The sequence below is a fragment of the Hylobates moloch genome, unplaced genomic scaffold (genome assembly GCF_009828535.3).
Source record: "Hylobates moloch isolate HMO894 unplaced genomic scaffold, HMol_V3 SCAFFOLD_16, whole genome shotgun sequence".
NCBI lineage: Eukaryota > Metazoa > Chordata > Mammalia > Primates > Hylobatidae > Hylobates > Hylobates moloch.
In genome coordinates, this window is record NW_026652291.1 from 11,477,203 (window position 1) to 11,504,208 (window position 27,006).

The 27,006-nt window shown below is 52.2% G+C and overlaps 1 protein-coding gene across 4 annotated transcripts in view; it reads right to left on the reverse strand.

Annotated features, from left to right (window-relative positions):
• Nucleotides 1-4,993: 4,993 nt before the first annotated feature.
• The window catches only part of OTUB2 (OTU deubiquitinase, ubiquitin aldehyde binding 2), a 44,383-nt gene continuing 22,370 nt past the window's right edge, over nt 4,994-27,006 (reverse strand). For 3 of the 4 annotated variants that reach the window (XM_058429370.1, XM_058429372.1, XM_058429371.1), the window contains 5 exons: nt 13,432-13,527; nt 11,825-11,943; nt 6,845-6,929; nt 6,134-6,328; nt 4,994-5,214 (listed from right to left, as the gene is read on the reverse strand). In XM_058429370.1, coding sequence (XP_058285353.1) covers nt 5,008-5,214; nt 6,134-6,328; nt 6,845-6,929; nt 11,825-11,943; nt 13,432-13,527 — 702 coding nt within the window. In that variant the 3' untranslated portion in view covers nt 4,994-5,007. Of the gene's footprint in view, nt 5,215-6,133; nt 6,329-6,844; nt 6,930-11,824; nt 11,944-13,431; nt 13,528-24,329; nt 24,530-27,006 lie in introns of those variants that run through there. The other variant, XM_032180511.2, reaches the window with a different exon arrangement.

The window sequence follows — 27,006 nt, forward strand, 5'->3', positions numbered from 1 at the left end:
GCCATTGTGTCATCCTGATTTTTTTTTTTTTTTTTTTAGCTAGAAGATGGGGGTGGTGGTGTAGTTTGTTTCATTATTAACTTAGTGATTCTCCTGGGCCAGCACAGTGCGAAGCCCTGTGTCAGGACAGGAATAGTGTCAGGCCTCTGGCTGCAGGCCAAGATTGGACAGTGTGGATGGAGCAAGAGGCTGGAATGTTCAAGAGGTGCATGTTCCTGCTTTACCCAGAGCAGCATGCTAATAGCTCCTTAGCTCTGTCCACTCTTCTGGTTATTGTCTGAGCCACCGTGGGAGGTGGGCAGGGATGAGGTTGCTGTCTTCAGGCTTCCCTCACATCGCAGAGCCAACAGTAACAGTCACTAGGTCTGGCGTTTGAAGCCCTCAGGATCTAGCCCCAGCCTTGTCTCCACTCCCCTCCTCTGTGACAGAGCAGGCTCCTGCCCACGGTTACATGCACCCTTTCTCTTGTCCTGAGCCTTTGTGCAGAATAGGTGTTTCCCTCGGTCTGGATTGCCTTTTGGCCTTCTCCATCCTGGAGCACTGCCATGGGTCCTCTAGTCCTGAGCCTCTAAGGGGGAGCAGTGCTTCTCCTGGGGCTCCTTTAGTGTCCTGTGCTTACCCTCTTCATAGCACTTGCCATGCTGTGTTCCCTTAGCTGAGCTCCTTGGGAGAAGAGGAACTCAAGGCATGGTCAGCCTGGTATAAATGTGTGCTCAGGGAATTAGGGACTTCCCAATGCTGCCCCAGCTTTGTCTGGATCAGTGTAGGTGAGTATCCACAACTCCCACAACCATGGAAGAAGCATAGATTTCTGCACAGCTGTGTGGCTTCCAAACGTATTCATCGGGCCACAATACAATACAGCTGTTTAGTTCAAGGGGTGCTAGGGAATTGAAGAGGATACACAAATGGACCAAGATGCCCCAAGATCTAAGTAGCTAGCCTCTGTCAGCCTCATGGTTGGCACTTTTATCTAATTAGCATTTAGTCTTGAAGGTCCTGAGAAATAATTTTTTTTTTTTTGAGACAGGGTGTTCCTCCGTTGCTCAGGTTGGAGTGCAATGGCACAATCATAGCTCACTGCAACCTCACACTCCTGGGCCCAGGCAATTCTCCCGCCTCAGCCTCCCAAGTAGCTGAGACTACAGGCACACACCACCACACCTGGCTGATTTTTTTTTTTTAGTAGAGATGGGGTCTCACTATGTTGCTTAGGCTGGTCTCAAAACTCCTGCCCTCAAGTGATCCTCTTGCCTCAGCCTCCCAAAGTGCTGAGATTACAGGTGTGAGCCACTGTGCCCATCTATAAGTCTTAATAGTGTTTTTTGTACTTGAGCATATAGACACCCAGTGATTGAGACTTGCCCAGGGCCACACAGCAGCCAAGTAGCAGAGGTGGGATTAGTATCTTCCTTCTGGGGCCCAGGACAAGTTCAGAAAACTACTTCAGTCTCGGAAGTGTTGCCAAGGAATGGCCTCCCATCCCCCAGTGGCACCAGTGACCTGGATAGGAGGGGAAAGTGCCCTTGTCTGTGAGGTCAGCTCCTGACTGACAGCTATCAGAGAATGGCAGGGAGACTCTCCATTTTCCAAATGATGCAGTGGTGGTCAGTGGGATTAGTAAGCATGCTCAATATCCCCTAATAGCACCTGAGCCGTGGGAGTGAAGCCACTTGTCATAAGCCAAACATAGATGCCCTGATAGATCCCCTGATGACTGTCGGTGTCCTGCCCTAGCCATCTAACAGCAAATTCTTTTCCTTTTTTTGGTGGAGGAGCTAATAAGACAGGCTTTAAAAGACAGGAGCAGCCTTCCAAGCAGTGCTCCTCTTGCCTGGTAAGGTGAAGTCGGTGGGCAGAACTTTCTGAGTGTCCTGGATCTGCCATTAAACAAGGAATATCCCTCCCTAGCTAATCTACTTAATACATAGGCACCACGGAAAAGCAGAGTTTGGCTGCATGCCAGGTACCCAGTAGTAAGAAGCCAGGACAAAAGAAGTTATGGAAACCATTTTAATGCTAGGAGAATGTTTTTACTTACCGCCCAGGGAAGCTGTAGGGCTTGGCCCACATCCCACAGGGCCTGGGGCCCCTGGAAGCCACTCACTGAGTTACAGCCCCCTCCCCACTCCTGTATCTGCTCAGGGTGGCAATGTGTTTGGCTCCTAGACTCTCTAATGGCTCCCCTGACACTCCTGCTTGGGAAGCCACGGAGTCACTGCCAAGGTGACATACTTCCCCATCTGCAGTGCCCTGTGCTTCCTGTCGGGAAGGACAGGTTGGGGAACATCGCTTTGTAGAGCCCATACAATGAGTGTGTCAAGTATAATAGCTATTTTCACACAAGGAATCTCATTCCATTTTAACCAATAATCCAGTGATACATAGGTATTGTCGCCATTTCACAAACTTGGGAATTGGGGCTCAGGGAGGTGAAGCGACTTGGCCAAGATCATACAGCTAGTAAGTGGCAATGCTGAGGTTTGAATTGAACCCTGGCATTCTGGCTCCAGAGCTCTCATTTGTGCTTAAAACAGGAACCCAGTCAAAAGCAGGGACTGTGCTCTTTCTGTTGCTAATTGTTCCCATTGATTTATAAAGTTTTGTTTGGAGAGAAAGTATCATAATAAACATGCAGTTGTAAAAACAAGCTCTCAAAGCAACTCTCCTTCCAGCTTTTGGTCTGGAGAGGGATGGCTCTATGGGGTGAGGGTGGAGAATTATCCAGGAAGTGTGACTGGCCAGGGTGACTGGCTGCTGTGGACAAGCAAGGTAACATCCACAGATGACTAGATTTTAACAAACTGCCAAAGCCTGCCACACCTTTACATCCACTATGTGTTCCCTTTGAGACAAATATCTGAGAGGGAACGTAGGGGGAACAAGGGCAGTGGTTCAGATTTGGCCAATGGTTTTTTGCAAAAAGGGGAAAAGCAGAGGGTAAGACCATGAAAGTAACTTGGCCTGCCTCTGCCAGAGCTTGAGTGTCCTGATTCTGAAGTGATAGAATAGATTCTTTCCTGGGAAGAGGGCCTCTGTGAGTTTCTGGGGGGCTCTGTGACCTGGAAGCACAGCACAGGCAAGTCTCCTAGAGGGAATTTCTCCAGCCAGTCTGCCAAACAGCTCTGCTTCTGAGGCCACCACACAAGCCACAAATACAGAGACAGCAGCCAGTGAGGCGTCTGCTGTGCTTGAGAGCCTAGCTGGAAGGCCCAGAGCCCACCTTACAGCCCCTTAGAACAGCCAAGGCGTCATCCAGGCCCTGTGTGTGTCCGTTCACACCTTTCAGTTGGGAAACGGAACCCCTGGAGACTCGTCTGGCAAAGATGATGCTATTCACAAATCATGTCATGTGTTCCACCCGCGCTTCCAGTGTACTTCTCATAGACCATGGTGGGACACTGAACAAATTCAGAGATGACGGTCAAATTTACATTCCTGTGAAAAAGTGACATAATGACTTAGCCAGAGCCTTTGGATCCAAACTCCAGCTGAGGGCAATATGGAAACCAGGGGACCTGCTTGGAACTAAAATCCCCTGACATCTAAAAGTGCTATTGGCTTTTCACGAAGGCAGAAGAGTGACACAAATCTGACATTTGTGTCAAGAGGAGTCTGCTACCCAGTCCTTGGGTAGTCAGGTTGTCAGCAGACTCACGCAGCAGCACCAATAGATTCCAGTAAATCCCTGCAGAATGAAACCTGTGAGAAGGTGGCCTTCGATTAAGGAAGGACCCCAAAGGGCAGTTCCACACCCTGCATTTTCCATTTCCTCCTACAGAGGAAGAGAGGTTGCTAGCAGCACCTCCGCCCAGCCAGGGTGTGGGTCCCCACTGGTGCCGTCTCGCCGGCCAGCCCACGGATGGAATCTTGAAGGTCCTGAGGCAGCAAGGTGAGGGGCTTATTTAAGGGGCATGGCCAGGTGGCTGAATGAGGAAGCTGCTGGCCAGAATTCCCAGGCAGTTTCCACAGTGGAAATCTCCCCACTGCCAACTTCCATGGCTTGTCTGTTCTTTCCCACCTACCCTCTGACCAGTCCATAAAGAGAGCAGAAGCGGGAAAGAGAGAAAGAAGCCAGGGGCAGCCTGCAAAGCGTCTGCTCTGCTCAGCTGGGTCCATGGCTGTGCATGCCAACACCTCTATCCTTGAAGTATCCAGACCCCACTTGTAGGATTTGCTGGGGATGATGGGACAGCTGCAGCTTCCTGGTCCCAGACAGAAATACACAGATTCTGGTCCAGATCCTAGTCTTGTAAGCCTCTGTCCAGGTGGGGCTGACAGCAGAACCCTGAAGGGCTCGTCCACCAAAAGTCAGGCAGTTCTGGCCCTGAGAGAGGTAGAGGGGCCGCAACAATTTGAGCTCCTGCTAAAGGCTAAAGGCCCCTTTCTGGACTTTGGCAAAAAAGGAAGTCTTTTTTTTTTTTTTTTTCTCCTTAAGTTAGGGGTAGGAAAATACATCCATCGTGAATGTTTGAAACCACACCACAGCCCTCACATTCAAGTTGACCTCAACAGGCCATCTGTCAGAGCCCAGTCCAACAAGTGACAGGACTGGACTCTTTGTAGGCCTGGTAAGTCACTTGAGTTAAGACAGCTAACCTTGAGCTTTTCCTCCCCCGCAGAGAGGCACTGCCCCTGGTAAAGAGAAACCAGAGGCCCCATTTTTCTACAATGGAATGTCAACATAGGCAGGGACCTCCTCCAGTTGAAGAAGCAAGTCCAGAGAGGGCAGGTGACCCACCCAGGCCTCACTGCGAACTGGGGTGCAGAGTCAGGGGCCCAGTTAGAAAGCATTTGTCCCTCCATTAAAATAAATACTAAAATTCCCACCAAGTTACCACAGTCCATAATGGGTAGGCCTCGTTCCTAGGTGTTCCTAGGTGCAGCCCAAAAGGCTGCACATTTTCTTGCTATAGTCTAAATTGCTTAAAAAATTGAAGAGCCAAATGTTCCATTCAGAATGCAGTCCCATTAGGTGACAGGTTCCACTGCATGGCCTAAAATTAATCAATGTTTATCAGCTGCATAAAGGATGTTGTAGTGGGATGTTTTATAGAGCAGGTAAACGGAAGGGGTGGCGGCCTCAGGGAACACGTGGTGGTTCAGGGCGGTATCCATCTCGTCCACGTACTCCACCTGCAGGGCGATACTCAGGGCCTGCGACAACGCCGTGATCTGGATGTGGTCACACTCCGTGGCCATGGGCTCCACTTCCTGCAGGGGCCAAAATGAAAACAAGCCAGCTTAGGAGGGAGGTCTGGCGAAGGACAAGTGAGTTCAACTCTGGCTCTCAAGGTCATGGTCACAGCGTCTGTGCTGTCATCTTCACAACATCCCATGAGTTGGGTATGGACATTCTCATGTCACACAGGAAACAGCCTCACTGAGAGGCAGCACAGCTAGAAATCACTACAATTGCAAGAATCGAACCTGGATCTTTTCCATTCTAGAGCTTATAGTTACACCTGAGAGCAGGCTACTACTTTAGAGGGATCTGGAAAGGGGGAGCAGAAATTTTTCAGGTTGGGCATCAAAGAATCTTAGAGATAAAAGGCACCCTGTCATCCAGGGGTGCCTTTCAAGCTTAAGTGTTTACAGAGGCCAGGCTGATGAGTGAGGGTGCGAGTCCGGTTGCTGCAGAGACGATGGAAGAGACAGAGGCGGTGGCAAGCAGGCGTATGTCCCACATAGAGAGGGCAGCTGCTGATACTGCCCTGCAAAAGCAAGGGCCTGGGGGCTGGATCTTCTGATTTTCCAGCAGAGATCCAAATATTCATATGAGAACTGCCTAATTTTTAAATATCGGCAACTCTTTTTGGTAAATACCATGCATCATAAACACATCAAGCAAATGTGACTCTTGGACTGTGACTCTGCGGTTTTGTAAACAGGCCAGTCCAAATCCCTTATTTTTCAGATGGGAAATCTTCAGGGAGGGGAAGTGCCTTGCCTCGGGCCACACAGCTCAGGCAGCTCAGGGGGGACCTGTCTGCAGCTTGCTGACCTAGCTCTGTTTGAATTGCAAGGGCAGTCGTGACACCCGAGTCCCTTGGCTACGGATGGGTGCTGAAGTCTCCAGGAGAGGGCCACAGGAGCAGAGCCCAGGGCTGGGGCTGAGACCCCAAGCACCTACATGAGTGCAGAAGTCTTTGATGTCCATCTCCTCATCAATGAAGTGCCGGAAGAAGTCTGCTCGGTTCCTGATGAAGGCCGACGTGAGCAGGCGCAGGAACTGCACGATGTGGTCCGAGGCACTCTGGTCGTTGAACACCTTCAGCAGGCTGGACACTGAGCCGTCCTTCTCTACCAGTTCCACCACACTGTAAAACTGCACCCGCCCAGCCCTCAGCTAGGGAGGCCAAGCAAGCCCCAGCCCTCCCTCTGCATTCTCCCTCCGCTCTTTCCCTTCGCGTGAAGCCCTCATGTGCGTTTTCATTTGTAGACTCTCAGGGTTGAGGTAGAAGATCAGTCTGAGATTCTGCCTAAGCTAAGTAACCCAGGGTTAGCAAGACTTTGTAGTTTGTACGCTAGCCCAGAGGCACGTCTAGGGAGCGTTGGGTCTCCCCGCCATGACTACCTGGGTTTGGATTCTCACGTGCACACTCAGAGTGGCAAGCGTCTGAGAGTCCTCGATCCCACCCCTCCACTAATTGGATAGGGAGGCACGACGTGGAGATGGAATAGGGTGAGGGCTCCCTGTGCCCACACACCCCCCACAAGCAGGAAGCAACCCTCTGTCCTTCCCCAGCCAGGAGGAGCAGAGCTGTGGGCTGTGCAGGGGCTCCAGCCAGTGCCCACTCCTGTCTGCTCTGCCAATGTGGAAGGAGGGACCAGGTGAACTCACAGCATTGAAGAAGTTTCTGAACTTGTGCTCCTCAAAGCCAGCAGCCAGAAGGTCATTTGGGGTCTGCAGTACGCGTTCTTTGAACCTACAGAGGGGGTAGACTGAGTGTTTATAGGGAAACACAGCAAGAGTGCTGTGATTGGCAACTGTGCGTCCCCCTCTCAACCCACTGTGCCCACCAACCTCATCTCTAGTCCAGCCGCAGAACCTCCCGCCCCTGCCCCCAACACACAGCCACATGCACCGTGCACATCTCCACCCCAGCCCTGCCGGGCCCTGGTGACTGAGCTGCATTGTGTGTGTGTGCATGGTGGAAAGACAACATGACAAGGGCGTGTGTGATTTTGCATCTTTTCCAATTCCCTACTCAGTGACCTCATGAGGGCAGCTTGACTCAATCATGATAATATTGAACACTGACACCACAGCAATTGGCTGACGACACACACCAGGCCTCCTGCATGCCCACAGCTGGCTGTTAAGCATCTGCCAGCACCAAGTCACCCTTGGGGACCCGCTCCACAGACCTTTGCTCTGTGCATGCTGAATTGTTCCTCTCTGCACCCACTGCAGGCCCCCTCATGGCGCAGCCCCTTTCTGGGACCTGTCCTGGTGCCCTCAGGGGGTATGGCAAGAAATCCAGGCCTGGGCCTGGCCCTGGCTCCAGGACACTCCCAAGTTTAGTGGCAGCAATGAGGTATGGAGGAAGGGCTGCCTCCCACAAGGACCAGGTGAGCGGCCCTGGGTGACCACCTGGCAGGCGCAGAACACTAAGGCCACACCTAGTTCTCCAGCCCCTCACTTTCCCTGGGAATAGAGATGAGGCTCTGACAGCACCCAGGAGGCAGAAGGTTTCACAAGGGAATACAGAGGCCTGGGCCACCTCAGAAGTTGCTGGGCTCCAGAAAAGCCTGGTGCCTTGTAGGAGGACGGGGCGGTGAGGAGGGAGAAGGTGGTGGGTGTGGACAGGAAGCTGGTCTCAACTCAGAAGGAGGAGTGTTTGCCTAGATGCCGCTCGCCCCTGGCTGGTCCTGGCATATCTAAGAGTCCTGCCTGGGCCAGGACTAGATTGTCCTGATTGCGGGGTGAGGTGCCTGGATTGGAGGGATGGAGTCTGTGCTGGCTTCTAGCCGCCGTCCCCTCCAACCCTGTCAAGTCCCCCTGTGGCTTTTGGCCATAGGCTCCACTTTGGCACAAGTGTGGATGGTGATGACGCCTTGACTGCAGGGGTGCTGAGGGCGAACGGAGAGCTGCCTGGGAGGACAAGGCCTCCACTGCGGTGGTACCTGCTGCCTGGGTTTCCCTCCAGGCCAGGGCAAGGATCTGATGGTCAGTGCTGGCTAACGCCTCTCGCTCAGGAGCCACCCTCATCAGCACCCCCTGTTCTGTCTTCAGCTGCGGCTAGGTGGCCCATGGCCAGAGTACTAGAAGCAGCTCCAGGAAGCAGCTGCAGTCCTCCAGGGCCACTCCAAGGGCCCGACCCTTTTCTAGCCACTCTGTCCCTGCATGGCCATGAAGTGCACTGCTCTGCTCCCAGCTCTACTGCCCCCCCTCCCACCCCCAAACCTCTGCCTCATTCCACATTCATTCCTCACCAGTGACTTGTGGGCCCCTCTGTGCCAGGCACTGGGGGCACGGAGATAAGCAGCATGCAGTCGTAGGCCCTATCAGAAGGGGGCAAGGCCCCAGGCCAGGACATGCACCCCCGAGAGGTAAGCCAGGGATACGGAGAAGGATGGCACTGGGGCTCGGAGGGGGGGCAAGTTCAGACAGCTGGGACTGCACATAAGCCTGTGTGGGACCTCTGGCAAGTTATCTGACCTCTATGAGGCTCTGTTTGCTCATCAGATGGGGTAGTAACAGTGGCTGCCCTCAAAGGAAGAGCGTGTTCTCCAAGCCTCTGGCACACAGAAGTACTTCGCATACTTCTAAAGCAAGTATGCAAGATCCAGGGCTGGAACAAGCATACTGCTGCAACACGCTTGCTCCAGCCCTGCAGCAGCACTGAGCAGAGAACAAGTGTCTGCCTGGGTGGCTCTGGGCTCACTGCACACAGGGAGACAGCGGGTTGTGGAGGATGCATGACGCCGACGCTAAGAGCTAGCACGGAACACCCCAGTCAGTGTTCCAAGTACTTACGAGTCAATCACTTAATGTCCGTGACAGGGCTATGGCCACTGTTCACCTGGGGAAAGGAGCTACAGAGGAGTGAGTGAAGCAACCTGCCTGGGGCCCGAGGAACCCACAGCCGGGTCAGAAGCAAGGCTACCTAGGCCCAGGCAGCGTCAGGCGGCATGTGATGCCTGCAAGCTCTGGTGTGTGTAGGATAAGTGAGTCCCTGTGCCTAGAACTCAGGGTGGGCAGGCAATGGGGCAGGAGAGGCAGCGGCCTGGTGTGGAGGGCGTTGGTGTCAGGGGTTTCCACTGCTCCTAGAGGTCAGGGGCATATTTCAAGCTTGGGAGTGACATGATCTCGGTTTTTGTGTAAGAAGATGCAGGCTGAGGAGGGAGGACCGCCTGAGCCCAAGAGTTCGAGGCCAGCCTAGGCAACATAGCAAGACCCATCTCTTAAGAAAAAATAAAGAGAGAAAAGAAAATGTTTAAAAAAAAAAAAAAAAGGAAAAATGCTGGTGGTCTCATGCGGCCTTTGGTTTGACTTATCACCTGTGTGCCCCGGCCTGCCTGCTGAACGCCAGCCTCGTACCTCCACTGCCCACCAGACACCCCCACTCTATGGCTCCCGGGCATTTCAGACAGCATCGCAGAACACAGCTCCTGATCTTCCTCAGCCCTCCTTTGCAGTAAACGGCTTCTCCATCCTGCTAACTCGCAGGCCAAACCCCTGGGAGCCATTCTTGACTCTGCCATGTCCAACATGTGAGTGAGGCACGAATCCTGTCTTCGCCACCTCCACAGGTGTCTAGACCTGCCCACTTCTTGCCATGCCCACTGCATCCACCTGCTCACGCCACAGCCAGAGACCCAGAGATCCCCTCTGGATCTCTCCCCAACCACATCTCCCTGGCTGTGTCTCGGCCCCCGTCTGTCCTGCACACAGCAGCCAGCAGGGCAGGTCCCCCGTGCTGCGCAATCCCTCCGTGGCTCCCGAGTCCTTCAGGCTGAAAGCCAAGGTCCTTAGAAAGGCCCGAGGCCCTATGTGCCCTGCCGCTCTTACCTCTCCAACCCTACTTGAAACTGCCAACCCCAGACCTTGCACTCCTTGGCCTCCTTCCTGCCTGATTTTTCCCACAATACTTATCACCATCTGACACCTCAAAGGTGATACTCATGTATTGTCCATCTTCTCCCATTAGGACGCAAGCCCCACAAGGCAGGGATTTTGTCTCTCTCGTTCACTGCAGTATCCCCACAGCCTAGAGCAGGGGCCGAGCATGGCACCCGTGTTTGCTGACTGGAGTGGGGAGACAGGATGGAGTGAAGGTAAACAGAGCACGTGGGCTGGTGCAGAGAGAGATGCAGGCGTTGGGCTTGGCCAGCATCACCCACTGAGTCCTCACAATAGCACCCTGAAGTGTGTTATAATGTCCACCTTCCACAGGCATGAAAACTGAGGATCAGAGAGATCAGGTCACTTGCCCAAGGTCGCACAGCAAGTAAGCAAGAGAGTGAGGTCTGACCTCAGAGCCCAGGGCTGCTGCATGGCACAACTCCAGGGGACACAGGTCGTGGGGAAATGAAGTTGGGGTCATAATCCCTGCACTGTGCTGTGCTGGTCCCCATAGGGCTGTGAGAAAGTTGGGGAGGGGAATGGCTTGAGATAGCTGACTCTCCATGAAAAGGGGCTCTGCCAGTCTGTCACTGGCGAAACAATCTGAACGGTTCCGCCAAGGAACAGATGGCTCAACTTATACCCTCATTGAGATCATCTATATTTTGAACAGGAGATGATGGCCTTAACCTAGTAGTTCTCAACCAGATAGGGTCGACTTTTTTCCACCGAAAGAGATTCTTGGCAGTGTCTGAAGGCAGTTTTGATTCTCATGACTTGGGGAGGGGGTTACTACTAGTATCTCATGGGTGGGGGCCAGGGATGCTGCTAAGAGGCCTACAATGCGTAGGACAGCCCCCACCATGAGCGTGATCTGGCCCAAAACATCAGTCATGCCGCTGTTGAGAAACCTGCCTTAGCCAAAGAAGTGCTCTGTGACCCACTGCCCCCGTACTGTTTCCAGAGAGCATGTGGGTGCGGGTCTCGGATAAGCAGGGCCCATGGCCCTCGCCAAAGCCTCTAAGGGCTCTGAGACCCCCAAAGGTTAAGAGCTAGGTGGGTCTCTTAGCTCCTTGCTCCTCAAAGCGTAGTTTGAGGCCCAGAGGCATCAGCATCTCCTGGCAGCCAGTGACAAAAGCAGTCCCAGCTCTGCCCTGCTCCCACTGAACAGGAATTCGGGTCCTAGCCAGCTCTTAGGGGTTTGTTTGTCTTTACTTTTTTTTCTTGCTATGGACTAGAGAACCAGGGGCCTTGTACAAACTTCAGATATGAGAAGCCCTGAACAAGCCGAGATGACAGGGGCAGCTCTGGACACAGACCTCCAGCATGAACCTCAGGGACAGGCCCAGCCAGCTGAATGCCTGGGTCACACACACTCCAAACCAAGGTCAACAGGAATTACGCAGAACACTGGGGCAAAGCTTCTTTTTGTTTGTGTTTTCTTTTCTTTTCAGAGTGGGTCACGAAGTAACTGCTCCGTGCGACTCACCTGGGCTGACCCAGGCCTGTGGTGGAAGCAGAGGCTGCAAAGCATCTGGGAGGTCACAGATTCCATCCTCCACCCCTTGGCTGCCCCCAACTCCACCACAGCGGGCAGCTGGGCCCCCCCAACATCAAACGCCTCTGCCAGGCAGCCCTTCAGCTCACTCTCTGGGTTAACCAGCCTGAGTGTAACAAAAACCTCCGAGAGACTTGGGGCTGACCTAGCACAGAGAACACAGCCTCGAGAGCCCAGGGGACGCCGGCACTCACTTGAAGATCTCCCTGCTCTTCCCCAGCAGGGACTCCAGGTAGGAATAGCCCAAGGCCCTGTAGAAGCAGTTCCCATCCCCTTTGGTCTTGCGGATGGCGGTGAACCTTTTGCTGAGTTCCTGAGGGGGACAGAAAGAAATGTGGGCATGTGCACCAACAACAGCTCTGTGTGGTTTGGGCACTGGGACTGGCCAGGTGCCCCCCACCTCTCCCAGGAAATGCCTGCTCCCTCCCTTCAGGCTGCTATCCCCTCAGCCTCCCACCCTCGTTCATTCCCCTGATATAAAAATACACTACATTGTCCTGTGTGTCCGTCCCTGCCCCCAGGCAGCCTACAGTCTGGGAGGGAAGATGGATAATTAGACAGTGGCACTGCGAGGACAGAAGGAGTGCCCGGCTGGGTGCCATGGGGCACTGGCATTGCACTGGATTTTGGAAGTTGGGGAAGCCTTCCTGGTGGAGCGGCACTGAGAATCGGGAGCTGGCAGAAGTAGGGGGTGGGGGGTTGCGTGTGTGAGCAGGGGCAGGAGGCGTGGGCTCCAGCTCCACTCCTAGCAGTAAGTAGGTGTCCCTCTGAACTGGCCTGGAATCCCCTTTCCTGCCTCACAGGACTATAAGCAGCATTTTGACAGCAGAGGATGGTTTTCAAGGGGTCTTGGAGTTCCTGTTCCCCCCATAGCCATGAGAAGGCTCAGAGCCGACTTGGGCCCGCCTGAGGCCAGCTGGAGTGGGGAGGCAGGCACTATCTGGAGCCCCTGGCTCATCTCCCAGGAGGGCTCTGGCGGACACAAAAGTCAGTGGGCTGCAGAGCCCAGCTCCTGCCCTGGAAGTGCCCCGCAGCAGCGTTCGGATCACATGATGCCCACACCACTACCCCTGGCTGCTGATGGACATCTGACCCAAGCTGGACCTATCAGAGTCTCTGAGGATAAGTAATGGGGGCCCAGCAACGGTGCTGCGTGTCTGAGAGGAGCTTGAAGGGAAGGGCCTGTGGGGCCAGTGCCAGAGCAAGCCTGTCCTGCAGCGAGAGGAAGTCCTGCAGAGTGAAGACAGCAGCTGGGGCCTGCGGCCAGAGGGACAGAGTGGGCACCCGGGTCCTCCTGCCACCCACGGGTGAGTGCTCCGTGAGCAATCCCTGCAGCCTTCCCACAAATCCCTTTAGCCTTACTGGAGTAAACTTTCCCTCCAAGAGGTCTCCCAGCACAGCAGTTAGGAATGTGGCTTGAGACTCGGCTGCCTGGGTTTAAATCCTAGCTTGGCCACTCATGAACTAAATGGCCACTACTTAATTTCTGTGCCTCAGTTTCCTCAGCTGTAAAATGGGGGTAATAAAAGTACTTACCTCACAGAGTGGTAATGAAGCCTTGGTGAGTAAATAAAACATGAGGATAGTGCTAAACTTTTCAACAAAAAAAATTCTTTTTTTGGCGGGGGGGAATGAAAGGATTTATTGCTAAGGCAAATGTCCAGCATCAAAATATCCTAGGAATCTTTCATTTGCCCAGGAACCTGGCCCAAACTGTCAGCCTTCAAAGAGGCATCACCTTTACACTCCCAACTCCAGCCTGTTTAGTTTAGGATGCTCTTCTCCCTGCCCTCTGCCTCACCTCGATTTTCCTCCGGTAAATTCTGTTTTCAGGATGGTCCCGAAGAATGGATAGAATGTCACATTTTTCTGATATTAGGTTGAAAGATGTTTCACTCTGAAAGATAGGGAAGGAAGAAATGCTGTGACAATTTCAAAAGCAACGGATGGGACTCCCCGAGCTGGTGGCCTCTGAACTGCCGGTTACAGACAACAATGAATGAGACCTTCCCACCTTCTCATGCTGGGCCTATGTTACCAGCATCCTAGATGCCTGTTGGGATCACCACATTTCCAGGACAGGGATAGTCAGGGTCGGGGCCATTGTGAAGAGATAGCCCTGGTTGTAAGGAAACTCATCTTGTTACTGGAAGCCTGATTCATTTCACAGAATGTATACCTCGAACCTAATGAACCTTCATCCTAGAGGATAAGGCCCTTGGTCTCCTTCCGTCCCTCCTCTCTCATTCATGCATGCATTCATTCATTCATTCATTCATTCTTTTATTCATCCAACAATTCCTGGACATCCACATGCCCAGCACTGTGTCACATGCTGGAAATACAGAAGGAAGGACATCTAGCACTCCCCCACCCACAAGGCTCACAGACTACAGGGAAAAACAATCAAGATAGGGGGCGATAAGGTCACCAGAAGAGGTCACACTGTGTGGCACTGGTACACAGAGATGGCAGAGAAGTTGTCAGAGATCTGAGCTCAGGGAGCACAGGGCGGGAGGGCGTCTTCATGCACCACCTACCGGCGAAAGTTTATACTACAGCCCAGCTCTAGGTCTAGGTCAATTCCAACCCAGAAAGACAAGCCTCCTACAGGCAGGGTCTCTCCAGGCCCGAGAAGAAATTGGCGGACAGAGAGGAGGAAGCTTCGGGGTGAAGGAAACTGCAGGAGACACCTTCTAGCAGCCAACTGCCCGTCGGCCTGGTCTCCGCCTTGTGCTATCTTGTCAGCAGGGCTCAAACAAGCAGGAGATGCAGCTTTAGCCTCCAACCCACCCAGAGCCGCTTTGATTGCAGCATGAACATACTGTGAGAGACATGGTGTTAAAGCCACTTATAGTTTACAGCTTAAAATAAATGAGGCTGGCTCCTGCACACAACCCAGGCAGACCATTTTTATGCAATAGAGCATGGTGGATGGTCACTGTTAATTGGGATTTTTGTAAATAGTAATCTAGTTTTCCAGGCATTTATCACCATCATTGTTGATATGCAGTTGTAACTGGCCTTTTTCATGTCACACCGGCCACAGTGGCCTTCCCTGGTAGCCTCTCAGCCTCATCACTGACTAGATAATGATCTAAACCCAACACCATCCTGCTCAGAGAGGAGCCCTCTGATGTTACAAACCCCTTTCTCCACCTGAAGAAATATATCCAGATTTTTATGATTAGCTTTTTCCAAAGCTCAGCACACAGAAGCAGGAAGCTGGGCCATGAGATTCGATAATGAGGCCTAAATGACTTTTGTTGCTCCTTTCTCCACATGGGACAGACTGCAAACATCCATCTGGCCCAGATCCTGTGTCCAGTGTCAGGTCAGGGGAGAAGCTGGGACTGGGCAGGGGTGTTTTTAGGGGGCCTGGAATGACAGCTTGTCATAGTGTCTGCCATCTTCCATTCACCCAGGGCCTGGCATGGAGAAGGAGGTGAGATATTTTTCAAACAAATGAATAAAAGCTACCTCCTCCATGAAGCCTCCCTGATCTCCCCACCTCATCTGAGTCAGGCTTGGGCTCTCCCTTGAACTTACACTTTATTCCGTTTCGCCCTTTCTGGTGGCACCAAACATGATCTCCCCCAGACATGGGGGATTCAGGGCAACTTCCCAGAAGATAGCTTAAGAATAGAGGATGAATTCCTTGTCCTAAAGAACTGGATGGGCCAGGCGTGGTGGCTCACGCCTGTAATCCCAGCACTTTGGGAGGCCAAGGTGGGGGATCACGAGGTCAGGAGTTCAAGACCAGCCTGTACAAGATGGCGAAACCTCATCTCTACTAAAAATACAAAAAAATTAGCTGGGCATGGTGGCATGTGCCCGTAATCCCAGCTATTCAGGAGGCTGAGGTAGAGAATTTCTTAAACCCAGGAGGCAGAGGTTGTAGTGAGCCAAGATTGCGCCACTGCACTCCAGCCTGGGTGACAGAGCAAGACTCTGTCTCGAAAAAAAAAAAAACTGGATGAAGAATGTTTCCGAAAGAGGAAACAGGGCATGCAAACACTTGGGGGGTGGGAAGAAGGGATTCTGGATTTTGCTTCTAGAAGCTTCCACTCTGTACCGACCCTTCTTTGCGAAATTAATCCAGCCCCAGGCTCCTTCCTTCCTTCTGCCCTGACATCGTAGCGTGGGCTGGCAAAGCAACAGGAAAACCATCAGGAGGAATCAGACAACACTTGGGGGCAGGTGCCGAGGGCTTCTGTCTCATCAGCTGTGACCTGTTTCCTCCCCACTAATGGAATCCCACAACATGATGAAAAATGACTGGGTAAGTCACAACAATCCTACCTCTTTCCCATTTTCCTAGCCTCCCTTGCAGCTATGGGCAGCCAGGTAGCTGGGGTTGGCCAGCTGGACCCATGAAAAGTCTGCTGGGGACTTCTGGGACTTCTGGGGAAGCTTTTGGTTTTGGATAAAAGGAACAGAGATGGAATGTTCTACTCCTTCCCACCACTAATGCAGATGCAATGTCTACAGCAGCCATCCTGCGAGTGTGAGGCTGAAAGTCAACACACGGAAGATGATCTGGCGATCTGCTACCCTAGGCCCAAGAGGTATGAAGTGATAACAGGTACCACTATTGTGCAAATACTATGTGCTAGGCTCGGGGAGAGAGGCTGACACGTCCCCATTATCTCACTTAATCCTCACGACCACCTCCTGAGATGGGTATTATACCCATTCTACTGACAAGGTCAGGTGCCCTGTGCTAAGAAGTAATTTTAGGCAGATCTCTCTGACTCTGAAGCCCATGGAAATTCTACCATGTCAAACTGCTAGGCAGGCAGAGCACAGAGGTCTTGAGGGCCCAAGGCTGCTAAACACAAAGGAACATTCCACGCAGGGCAGCCTAGGGCCGCCTTATCAACAGGCCAGGTCCCCACCTCCTGCCCCTGAGGCCTCCCCCAGGAAAGTTCTCCATCCAGCTCCTGATCCTGGGGGTTCAGTGTCCACAACAGCATTTTCTGGCCCAAGAGATGCTCATCACAGGTGGAACAGGACACGATTTACGGGCAATATCCAGACATGGCGGTAAAATACATCAGTGATATCTGGAAGGAAAGTGATTTGCCTTTCCACTTCCTTCAAGCCTTCTGATTGCATCAAGGAGAAAGACAGCCTCTAGCATACCTTGAACTCCTTTTTACTTTGCTAGTCTCTCTTCTCAAGAGTGGGCAGGCCTCTGACTCGGAGCTTAAAATCATTCCATTTTCATTTGTGTTTTTTCTTTTAACTTAAACCAAACCAGATTTATTGACTTCAAAGGCAAATTTATAAAAAGTTAACATGTTTTGGTCTATTCTAAATCATGAAAGATTGACATTACTAGCATAATAACAATTGCTAGTTGTACAATTAATTTGGCACTCATACTGCGTGCTAATACAGCATATATTCATAGGATTCTATACGTTTCAGAATGAAAGCTCTCCCTCTGCTGCCTTGTGTGGATGGTAAGAGGACAAACAGGTAATACTGAAAAACAAGCACACCTGCTCTGCCCAATTCGTTCCCACTCACGCACCCTCTGACTTGATTCCAAAGTCCCATTCTTTATCTAACAATTTGTTTATATTGTATAAAAGGCTTGTTGTTTATACAGACAGCTGACTTAAAATGATGGCTTGGGTCTTTTTAAATCATAGATCAAAAAGTAGAACAACTATAGTTAATACTGCTTGTGCTTGGACTGCCCGAAACCAAAACCAAAATGGCGGAATGAGGACACAAAATCAGCTACATTTCCTCTGCAGTGTCTGAGAAGGTAATCAATGGAGGAGTGGAATGGATTTAAGGAATTAATCTTCAACAGGCAGAGTTAAGTACCTCAATGCCGAAAACTGCCATCAACAGTTAAAATGAGGAATATTTAAAGGTGGATTAGGAACGGGGGTGGCACCTATGCCAGGAAAGTCAAGTTAGGTTTCCACTTGCTCTATTAACATAAAATTTGCATTTTTGACAAATCTACTTAAGCTCTTTAAAAGAGCCAAGTTAAGGAAAAATATTACATAAGGCAGGGCCTGGTGGCTCAACTCTGTAATCACAGCACTTTGGGAGGCTGAGGCGGGCGGATCACGAGGTCAGGAGTTCAAGACTATCCTGGCCAACATGGCGAAACTCCGTCTCTACTAAAAATACAAAAATGAGCCGGGTGTGGTGGTGGGCACCTGTAGTCCCAGCTACTTGGGAGGCCGAGGTAGGAGGCTCACTTGAACCCAGGCAGCAGAGGTTGCAGTGACCGCACCACTGCACTCCAGCCTGGGCAACAGACTTCATTTCAAAAAAAAGAAAATACTACATAGCAGTTCGGAGCCCTCTCAGCTGCTAAGAGCTGAGCTCACCACACCTTCAGGACACACTGTCGGCACCAGCCTCAGGAAGGAATTTTTTCAGGTTTTGTCTCCTTCGTCCCTGATCCCTATTTCCATTCCTCCATCCCACCGTGCCTCTATAGGTCGTCTCTATGAGTATATTTGTTTTTTATTATGATTATGGTAAAACATACGTAACCTAAAATTTCTTATTTTAACAATTTTTTAAGTACACAGTTCAGTGGTCTTAAGTACATTCACACAACAGTGCAACCATCGCCACCACCCATCCCCAGAACTTTTAATCTTCCCAAACTGAAACTCCCATACCTATTTTTTTCTTCAGTGTATTTATGATGAATCTCTACTCATTAAACACTAACTCCCCATCCCCTTGCCCCCAGTCTCTGGCGACCACCTTTCTACTTTTCTGTCTCTAATGAATTTGACTACTCTAGGTACCTCGTATAAATGAAATGCATCTGTCTTTTAAAAAATACAGACTTGTAAGTATGCGTGCATTTTAAGTTTGCATAATATTATTCTATAGATATTCTGGAGATTTTTTTCCCTTTACGCCACACTGTTTAAGAGCTACTCCTGCTTACAAATGTCTCGCAGGTGGGCTACCTTGGGCTAGCTCCAGCGTACCAGTGGTCCCAGATGTAATTATTGGGGGACCTGGGGACAAGTGGATTCTCACTTTGGCCCTTCAAGTTCCCACCTGGCACCTCCAGAATGACCCAAGTCCACCCAAGTTGGTCCCCTGCCACTCCCCACTAGCAGGGCTCTGGCCACACCCCGGCAAGACCAGAGACTCAAGCTCCCGGAAGAACCCCAGGCACACCCTCAATTTACTAGCCCATAAATCAGGCATGGTGCTTGACCTGGCTGACTCTCATTCGTAATTGCTTTTAAAACCATGGCTGAAAATTTCTAGGATGTTATGGAGAAAGGACAGGCCACATCTGACAATGTCCTGTCAGACCTAATTAGGCCACCTAAAAGGACTTTAGCCCTTTAATTGCTGGTTTGCAAATAGATGCTAATTAATTAAGTCAGATAGCGCTGTGGCTTGGAAACAGATTTAGCACCTTGCGTGGAGGAATGTATTTCAAAGTGAGAAAAGGATGTTCTTCAATCGCTGCTTTTCCCCAGTAACCCTGGGAACTAGCAGAAAGCGCTAGGGCGTGGGCTTGGGGTTCAGACTGGCTTTGAGTCTTCGGTGGGAGCCAGTACTACATCTGTCCGCTGGTCCTTCCTCCTACATCCCTGGAACGCCAGCTGAGATTAAAGAGCCGGAGTATAAAACTCCCACCATGATGCTGGAGAGCTTGCCCCGATACCCCATCCCTAATCCATGTACCGAGCCCCACCTCCAAATTTAGGGAAAGTACAAGTCCCCACTTTCTTCTGGTTTTCCCTCCCAAGCCTCTGTATATACCTGAAACCTGCCCACGTAACCCAAGGACTCCTCAAGCAGCCCGCAGCCATGGGCCCAGCACTGTGGACTGCTCCAGGGGCTGGAAGGAAATGTCCCTTCAGATGTGTACTCAGGGGTATGATATGTGACATATGTATGCATGCAATGCTCAATGTTGCTTTCTTTTTTTTTTTTTTTTTTTGAGATGGGATCTCACTGTGTTGCCCAGGCTGGTCTCAAACTCCTGGGCTCAAGCAATCCCCCCACCTCGGCCTCCCAAAATGCTGGGATTACAGGCATAAGTGCCTGGCCTCAGAGGTTTTGTATTGATGAGGTGAGCGATGATAAATGTTTGGAAGCCATGGATTTGGGGGCAGCCGAGTGCCCTGAGTTTCCTGTGGCTGCTGTAACAAAAGAGCACAAACTTAGTGTCTCAAAACAACACAAATTTATGATCTGACAGTGCTGGAGGCCACCAGTCCGAAAGGAGTGTTGCTGGCCTAAAGCAAGATGGCGACAGAGCGGCGTTCCTTCTGTGGGCTCTGGAGGAGAATCTGTTTTCTTGTCTTCCGTTTCCAGAGGCTCCCAGGTTTCCTGGCTTACCCACCGGCCCCCACCCCGCCATCACTCTGCCTTGCTCTCATAAGGACACTTGTGATTACGTCATTGCGCCTACCTGGATAACTCAGGATCCTTAACTGAATCCCATCTGCCAAGTCCCTCTCGCCACGGTAACATAGTCACAGGTTGTGGGGATTAGGACATGGACCTCACTGGGGCCATTGCTCAGCCTGCTACATCTGCCTTCTCTGCTGCTCCACTAAGAAAAGTGACAAGACCCTGCACTGAGGCTTCCCGCCCTGGGTCAGTTATTGGCTGGCTTTGCAGAGACCCTGACCCGGGCCCGGGCCTTCCCTCTTACCATATGCCTGGACTCATTCAGCATCCTCCCAACAGACCCTCAGATCTTCCTCTCCCGGCCTGACCTCTCCCTAGAGCTCTGACTCCACAGCCACTCCCGCTCAGAAGTCTGAGAACATTACTGAATTAACGTGTCCCTGACTGCTCTCCTGCCCACCTCGCCCCCCACCCCGCACAGGCTTCTCCAGCTCCCCATCCAAGCAGAGCTGACGCTGAGACCCAGAAGTGCTTCTCCACTCCTCTCTCCCTGACCTCCCCATTGGTCCAAGCTGCCATCATCTCCCCCCAGGGAGGCTGCACCAACATCTGCCCAAGGACCTCCTGGCTTCCACTCCTGCCCCCATCCCAGCCCATTCTCCACAAGCAGCCAATACAAGCTGCTTAGCCAGCAAGGGCACGCCCTTCCTCCACGCCCTCCAGTGGTCTCCCTCACTTAGGCCAAGACTCAGTCTTTTGACAACAACCTCCCAGGTCTGACCCCATGTGGCCCTCTCTGTGTTCCTTCACAAGACACACTCACTCTCACCCCAGGGCCTTTGCATGGCTGCTCCTTCGACCTGGATTCTTCCTCTTCCTTTCCCAAGATGCAGGTGGTGTCACCTCCTCAGAGAGGCCTTCCCATGCCCCTCCCCATCCCTCTCACCTTTATTTCTTCATGGCATGATCTGATAGGCTCACCTGTTTACCTACATGCTGCCCGGCTCCCTCCACTGGAATGCCAATTCCATGAGGGCAGGGACTTTGTCTGCCTGTCAGTGCTGGCTCCCCAGTGCCTGGCACACAGTCAAGCTCCAGAAATGTATACTGAGTGTTATGGGTTGAATGAACTGTGTCCCCCCCACCAAAATTCATATGTTGAATTCCTAATCCTTGGTACCTTAGAATAGGATCTTATTTGGAAATAGGGTCATTGCAGATGTAATGAGCTGAGATGAGGTCATACTGGAGTAGGGTGGGCCTCTAATCCAATACGACTGGTGTCCTTATAAAAAGAGGAAATTAGGACAGAGACCGGCATACAGGAAGCACACCACGTGAAGATCAGAGTTCTGCAACCACAAGCCAAGGAGCTACCAGAAGCTTGGAGGGAGGCCTGGAACAGAACCTTCCCTAGCGCCTTCAGAGGGAGCACGGCCCTGCTGACACCTTGATCTTGAGCTTCCAGCCTCCAGCACTGTAAGAATCCATTTCTGTTGCTCTACACCACAGTTTGTGGTACTTTGTTATGGCAGCCTGGGAAGCTCACACACTGCATAAATGAATAGACAGATGCATGCATGGGACTAGCCAGGCTCTGACTCCAGCCTGGCTACCTCCAACCCTGTGTCCACTTCATCATCAGAGAGATCGTCAAAGTCAACCATCTCTTACTTGTCAAAAATATGTTATGGTTTCCTTCTCATTGGTGGAATAAAACCCAAACCCCACAGCACAGCAAGTGAGGCCCTGCACAGAACATCCTGACCCCATCAAATTTTCTAGACTCAATTTCCCTGCCTCCCTCAATCTCCTTGCATCTTCAGAGGCTGTTTACCTTTGCCAAAATCCCCCATTCTTGACCATGCTTCAAGGCCTGACAGCCCACTGTCCCCCCGCACCTGCCAAAAGGAATGTACCCTTCCCAAATCCTTCTTGAACACTCATATACATCCTTCAACTCAGCTCAAAAGACCTCCCCCAGCTCAAAAGACCTCCTCTGCAGAACCTTCCAACACCCCCACTCCCTCAGAGCATACTGACCTCTCACTGTGTTCCCAAAGTCCTTAGGCCTCTTAGGCCATGACCTGTAGCTCAGACACTGCTTGTGTCCAGCTGTCTTGGCCAGCAGGCAGTGAGCTCCTAGAGTGGGCAGACACCTTGTCTTTCTCATCAGTGTCACAGTGCCCAGCACAGACCTGACAAAGGCACCCACTGGGGGCCTGTTTGACAAATAACAGAACAAACCACAATAGGACCCTGTGGTTTTCCTGCTTATGTCTGACTCATTCATTCGTCAAACATGAAATGCACCTTGAGTGCACGAGACCCCTCGCTATTTGCAGTCCCTGCCAGAGGCCTGGTCCTTCTCTCACCCCTACCTTCCCAAGGGGCTTTGTGTCTTCCACGATGGGCCCTTCCTCAAGCTTAGCCCAGTGATGTAGAAATAGGAAAGCAAAGAAGATGCTGTATTTTCCAAGGATATTCCTTCTGTCACCACCATCCACACAATGCAGGTTCAACATAAAAAACCACTATGAAGCACGGGGCCCAGTATGGTCCCCGCATGCAGTAGGTGCTCAATAAATGCCACGTGAAGGGAAGGGAACAGACCCTGCACGGCCTTCACCCCTGTGATTCCCAGACAGATGTCCTATTTTAGTGGGTTAAACACTTCATCCATTGCCAAGGCACTGAAGCCCCCGGTGAGGGGTGAGGGCTTTGGACCCCATCTGCCCCCTAACTTCCAGTCTCCTGAGTTAGGGCAGATAGGGGGCAGAGTGAGCAGCCTCACTGCATGGCACAAAGAGCAGCTACTGCCTCTGCTGTGCTCTCAGTTGCCGAGTGGTGACCAGAGGGCATGCCAGCCTCCAGCTCCCGGATGGCTAAGCCCATCATTACCCCAGCTCTACCACTCCTGGTGGGTGATGCAGAAACACCTGGGCTGCCTTCCAGGAGCAGCTCAGCCAGGTAAACCCTTGGGCACCAAGTGGAAGCAGGAAGCTGGTGCTTCCAGATGCCCCAGAGGCCCCCAGCTATGACCCAAGCAGCAGGCTGGCTTGGCAAGGACAGTCCCAGCTCGAGTGCCCTGGCTGCCTATGCCACACCCTGATTGTGCCAGGCCATGACCAGGCTTTGACCCATGCCCCAGCCTGGCAGCATCCTGCCGTGGTGACCCATTTTCCTGCCCAGTCATAGGAGAGAGGAGGCTAAGCCTGAAGAACCAGGCATCTGTGCACACCCATTTCCAGGACTCTGTTGTCACAGGAAAAGCTCCAGCTAATCATCTCACATGGTTCTCACAGCAGCCCATGACACAGATGTGCAAAACGGTGCTGAGGGGGAGAGCGAACCAACCAAAGCCTCTTTGCTTTCCAAGAGGTGGAAGTGAGACCTGAACCTGGGGCTGTGTGGCCCCGACTCAAGCCAACCAGCCCTCACTCCACAGGCTCCTCCTGCTCAGGGTTGAAGGGTCTTAGGCAGCCATCCCACCCAGTCCCCTGCAGGATGCTTGACCCCACGGCAACCTGGAAGGTGAGCTGATGTAACACAAAGAGCACTGAACTGAGAGTCCAGAGGCCTGGGTTCAAGTCCCAGGTCCACCTCAATCAGTACCAGCCCTTCCCTGTCTGGCCTCAGTTTCCCCACCTGCCCAAGCCCAGGGTTAGCCTGGCTCAGAGGGTCTCTGGGCCCCGTTCTGCGCAGACGAGACTCTCCATCAGGGATTCCTGAGTATTTTCTTTTCCCCGACCCCTAACTCATGCGCCTCACAACTTGAGGCGTCCTCTCTACGTGGGTCCTGACTCCAAAGATGCAGACGGTCTAGTCACCCGCGGGGACAGACGACCTGGCCCCCCGTGCAACCCCTAGATCCCCTCGTGGGATTGGGGCAGAGGCCAGGAGTGGGGTGGTCTTTTACGGCCGAGCCGTGGGGTGGGTGGGGCCGTGGACTGCTGACTGGGGGGGTACTTAACAAAGAGGAGGCGACCCATAGCGCTGCAGCCTCTCTGTCCCTGCTTCCGTCGAGGGCGCCCACCCAGCGCCGTCGAGGCGGCGCCCCGGGCCACCTGGGGCGGACCCGCTGGGGGCGGGGGCTCGGGGCCGAGCTGGACCTCCTCAGCTGCACGTCCACGGGGTACAGGGGGGCGCGACCTGGCCCCCAGTATCCGTCAGGACTCCGTATTTCAGGGGGTCGGAACACGGCGGGGGCGGGCTGGGGGCTGAGCCTCGCGTCCGACCCCCTTCCCGCGGGTGCACCCGCTCCGGCAGCGACCCCGCCCACCGCGCCCCCTGCCCGCTCCCCCTTCGCGATCCCCCACGATCACTGACCATAGTGACCGGAGCCGCCAGGCCAGGTCCCGCCCCAGCGAGGAGCGATCCGGTGCTGGAATGCCGCGGGAGGCGCGGGCGGGCTCCGCCGCTGGTTCGGTGGTAGGGACCTCGAGGACGTGGGGGCGGCGGCGAATACACCCGACCGCTCCGCAAACCAAAGGTTAGACCTCCACTGTGTCCCAGCAAGACACACGCCCCGCGATTGATGTCTCAGGCCGGCAATCAGGAGCCGGGACGCAGGACGTCATAGAAAGTGGGTGGGACTTCATGGGCCTTCAGCCTATGCTTTAGGGTCCATTTGACAGGATGCCTCCCCCTTTTAAAGACACAGAAAGCTTTTAACTAGCAGAGGAGTTGGCTCAACCCAGGAAGACAGGTCCTCGTTTGTAAAGGCTGAAGGGCTTTTGCGCAAACCTAAAATTGGAGTCTTCTGAAGGATTAGCTGGCCGTCATTAATTCATAAACAAGGTCACATAAGTATAGTTTGCACAAGATCAGAGGATAGGCGCTTAGGGAACACGTGTCCAATAACATTAAGTATGGCTTCTATATAATATTTTACCCTCTTCCAACTCATGAATCAGTAGGTTGCCACGCACCCAGTTAATGTTTGTTGAATGAATGAATGTCCAGGATCGTTGACTCTGTGGCTCTGGAATTGTAGGGATATCCGTGAACCAGGTCTAGATGACTCATCTTGCCTACAAGCTCATTATTAATGGACATCAAAATAGGAATATTTATCATTCAAAGATTCATTCACCAGCCCTTGAGTCCTGGAGGATCTGCTTTGGGTGTGGGAGGGAGAGTTTGTAGGGGAGGGGGACTCAGTGCATTGCATGCATCCACTTCACAATATTAATATTTCCAGGAGCGTGTATTGAGCAATTCCTCTTCCTGCTGCTGCCAGCCCCACTCTTATTATGTAAGTCCCAGGTACCGGGCTAGGCTCTGGGCAAACAGACATCTGAGTCTTCCAAGCATGTATCATGTCCTGGGTAGGGAGTGTGAGGTCAATGGAGGCTCAAGGAGCAGTAACAATAGCAGGTAATTTTTTTACAGTTATTTATACAGTTATGCAGAACACCTACTATGTATCAGGTGCTATCCTGAACTCTCCACATATACAGAATTAATTTCCTCACAACTGGTTTATGGGGGTAGGTCCTGTTATTATTATCCCTATTTCACAGATGAGGAAAGGTGTACAGAGAGTTTAAGTTCCTTGCCTAAGTCACATAGCAGTCAAGTGGGATTCAGTCCCAGGCAGTGTGACTCCAGAGCTGGTTTCGAATTCACTCTGCACGTGACTACAGGGGCTGTGTTACCTGCCCCCGCTCCTGACTCCTGTTTGTCTTCAGGATGTTTCTCTTTTTTGTTTTTTACAGCCAAGGAAGCCAGAGAGGTGACAGGAGCAGCCCAGTGCTGCTGAGCTAAGAAGTGGCCTGGCTGGGCTGGGTCCCCGGACTCCTGACTCCCCAACCAGTTCTCATTCTAAGACATGTTAGCTTCCTTCTGTGGAGGAATGACTGAGCCAGGTTCCATGGCGTCTGGGCGAGGGGTATGGGTGAAGAGTCTTTTCAGCCAAGGCTTTGATGAGCCCTCAAGTTTGGCTGCACTAAGCCCTGTGAGCCCTGGGCCCACTCTCTGCCCTTCCTCAGGCCCCAGCAGTTCCAAACCAAGCCAGCATGGGAGAGTGGAAGGAGCACTGGGCTGGAGTCCATGAGGAATTCTGGGCCCCTGGGCTCTGCCACTCACTGCTGTGTGACCCCAGGCAATACCCAGGCCCTCTCTGGTCTTCTGGTTCCTCACTCAGTGAGAGGGTTGGACAATCTGGGTGGTTAAAAATGTTTTGTTTTGTTGTTTTAATATTTGTAGTAATGAAGGCTTTAAACGCACACACACAATCTTACAAGAATCTCAGTGTATTTGTAACAGAATATTTCCTCAAATTCAGCTCAATTAGCAGGGAAAATGTAATTTCCTTAGTCTAACTAATCAGGATTCTTCATAAGCTCTCTAAAGCCTGGTTAGAAGGAAAAAAGTTGCAGAAGGGCTCAGTGGGTTTTCAAGCTGGGTCTGCATGGAAAATGCGGACAGTGCCGTTAGGGGCTGCCCATGGCAGGGGATCCATGTGTTCTGTCTGGAATGAATTTCCTCCATCCTTCCTGCACCCCTTCTCCCTGTTGTTCAAGTGTCTGGGTGGACAGGTCAGGGAATGGCAGCTGGGGATTCACAAGTCCAGAGAAGCAGGAGGCTTTGGGTGTCCTGTCTTCCAGCAAAGGACCTGTGTACCTGGGTACTGGATGCCCCAGATTTGGAGGCTGGGTTCTGCTGCCCATGCCACTCACGGTCTGGCCCTTCTCAGCCTGGTCAGACCCAGAGAGCTCTCCCGGGTTGACGTCATCCCACTCTCTGCAATGGAGCCCCAGCCCACCTTTCGCACTTTCTCTCCCTGATTTCCCCACTTGTCCGATAATACATGAGCTTACAGGGATGGCTTTGAGGGCCTGGAAACTTCCTTGTGCTTTCACACCTCTCTGTACTTTGCTCCTCCTGGAATGCCCACTTGTCAAATACCACCTGTCCTTCAAATCCTGGGTCCTTGTCCATGAGGCCTTCCCGGATTGCCCAGATGGTCAAGAATCCCTTTGAATTTCCCCATCATGTCTGT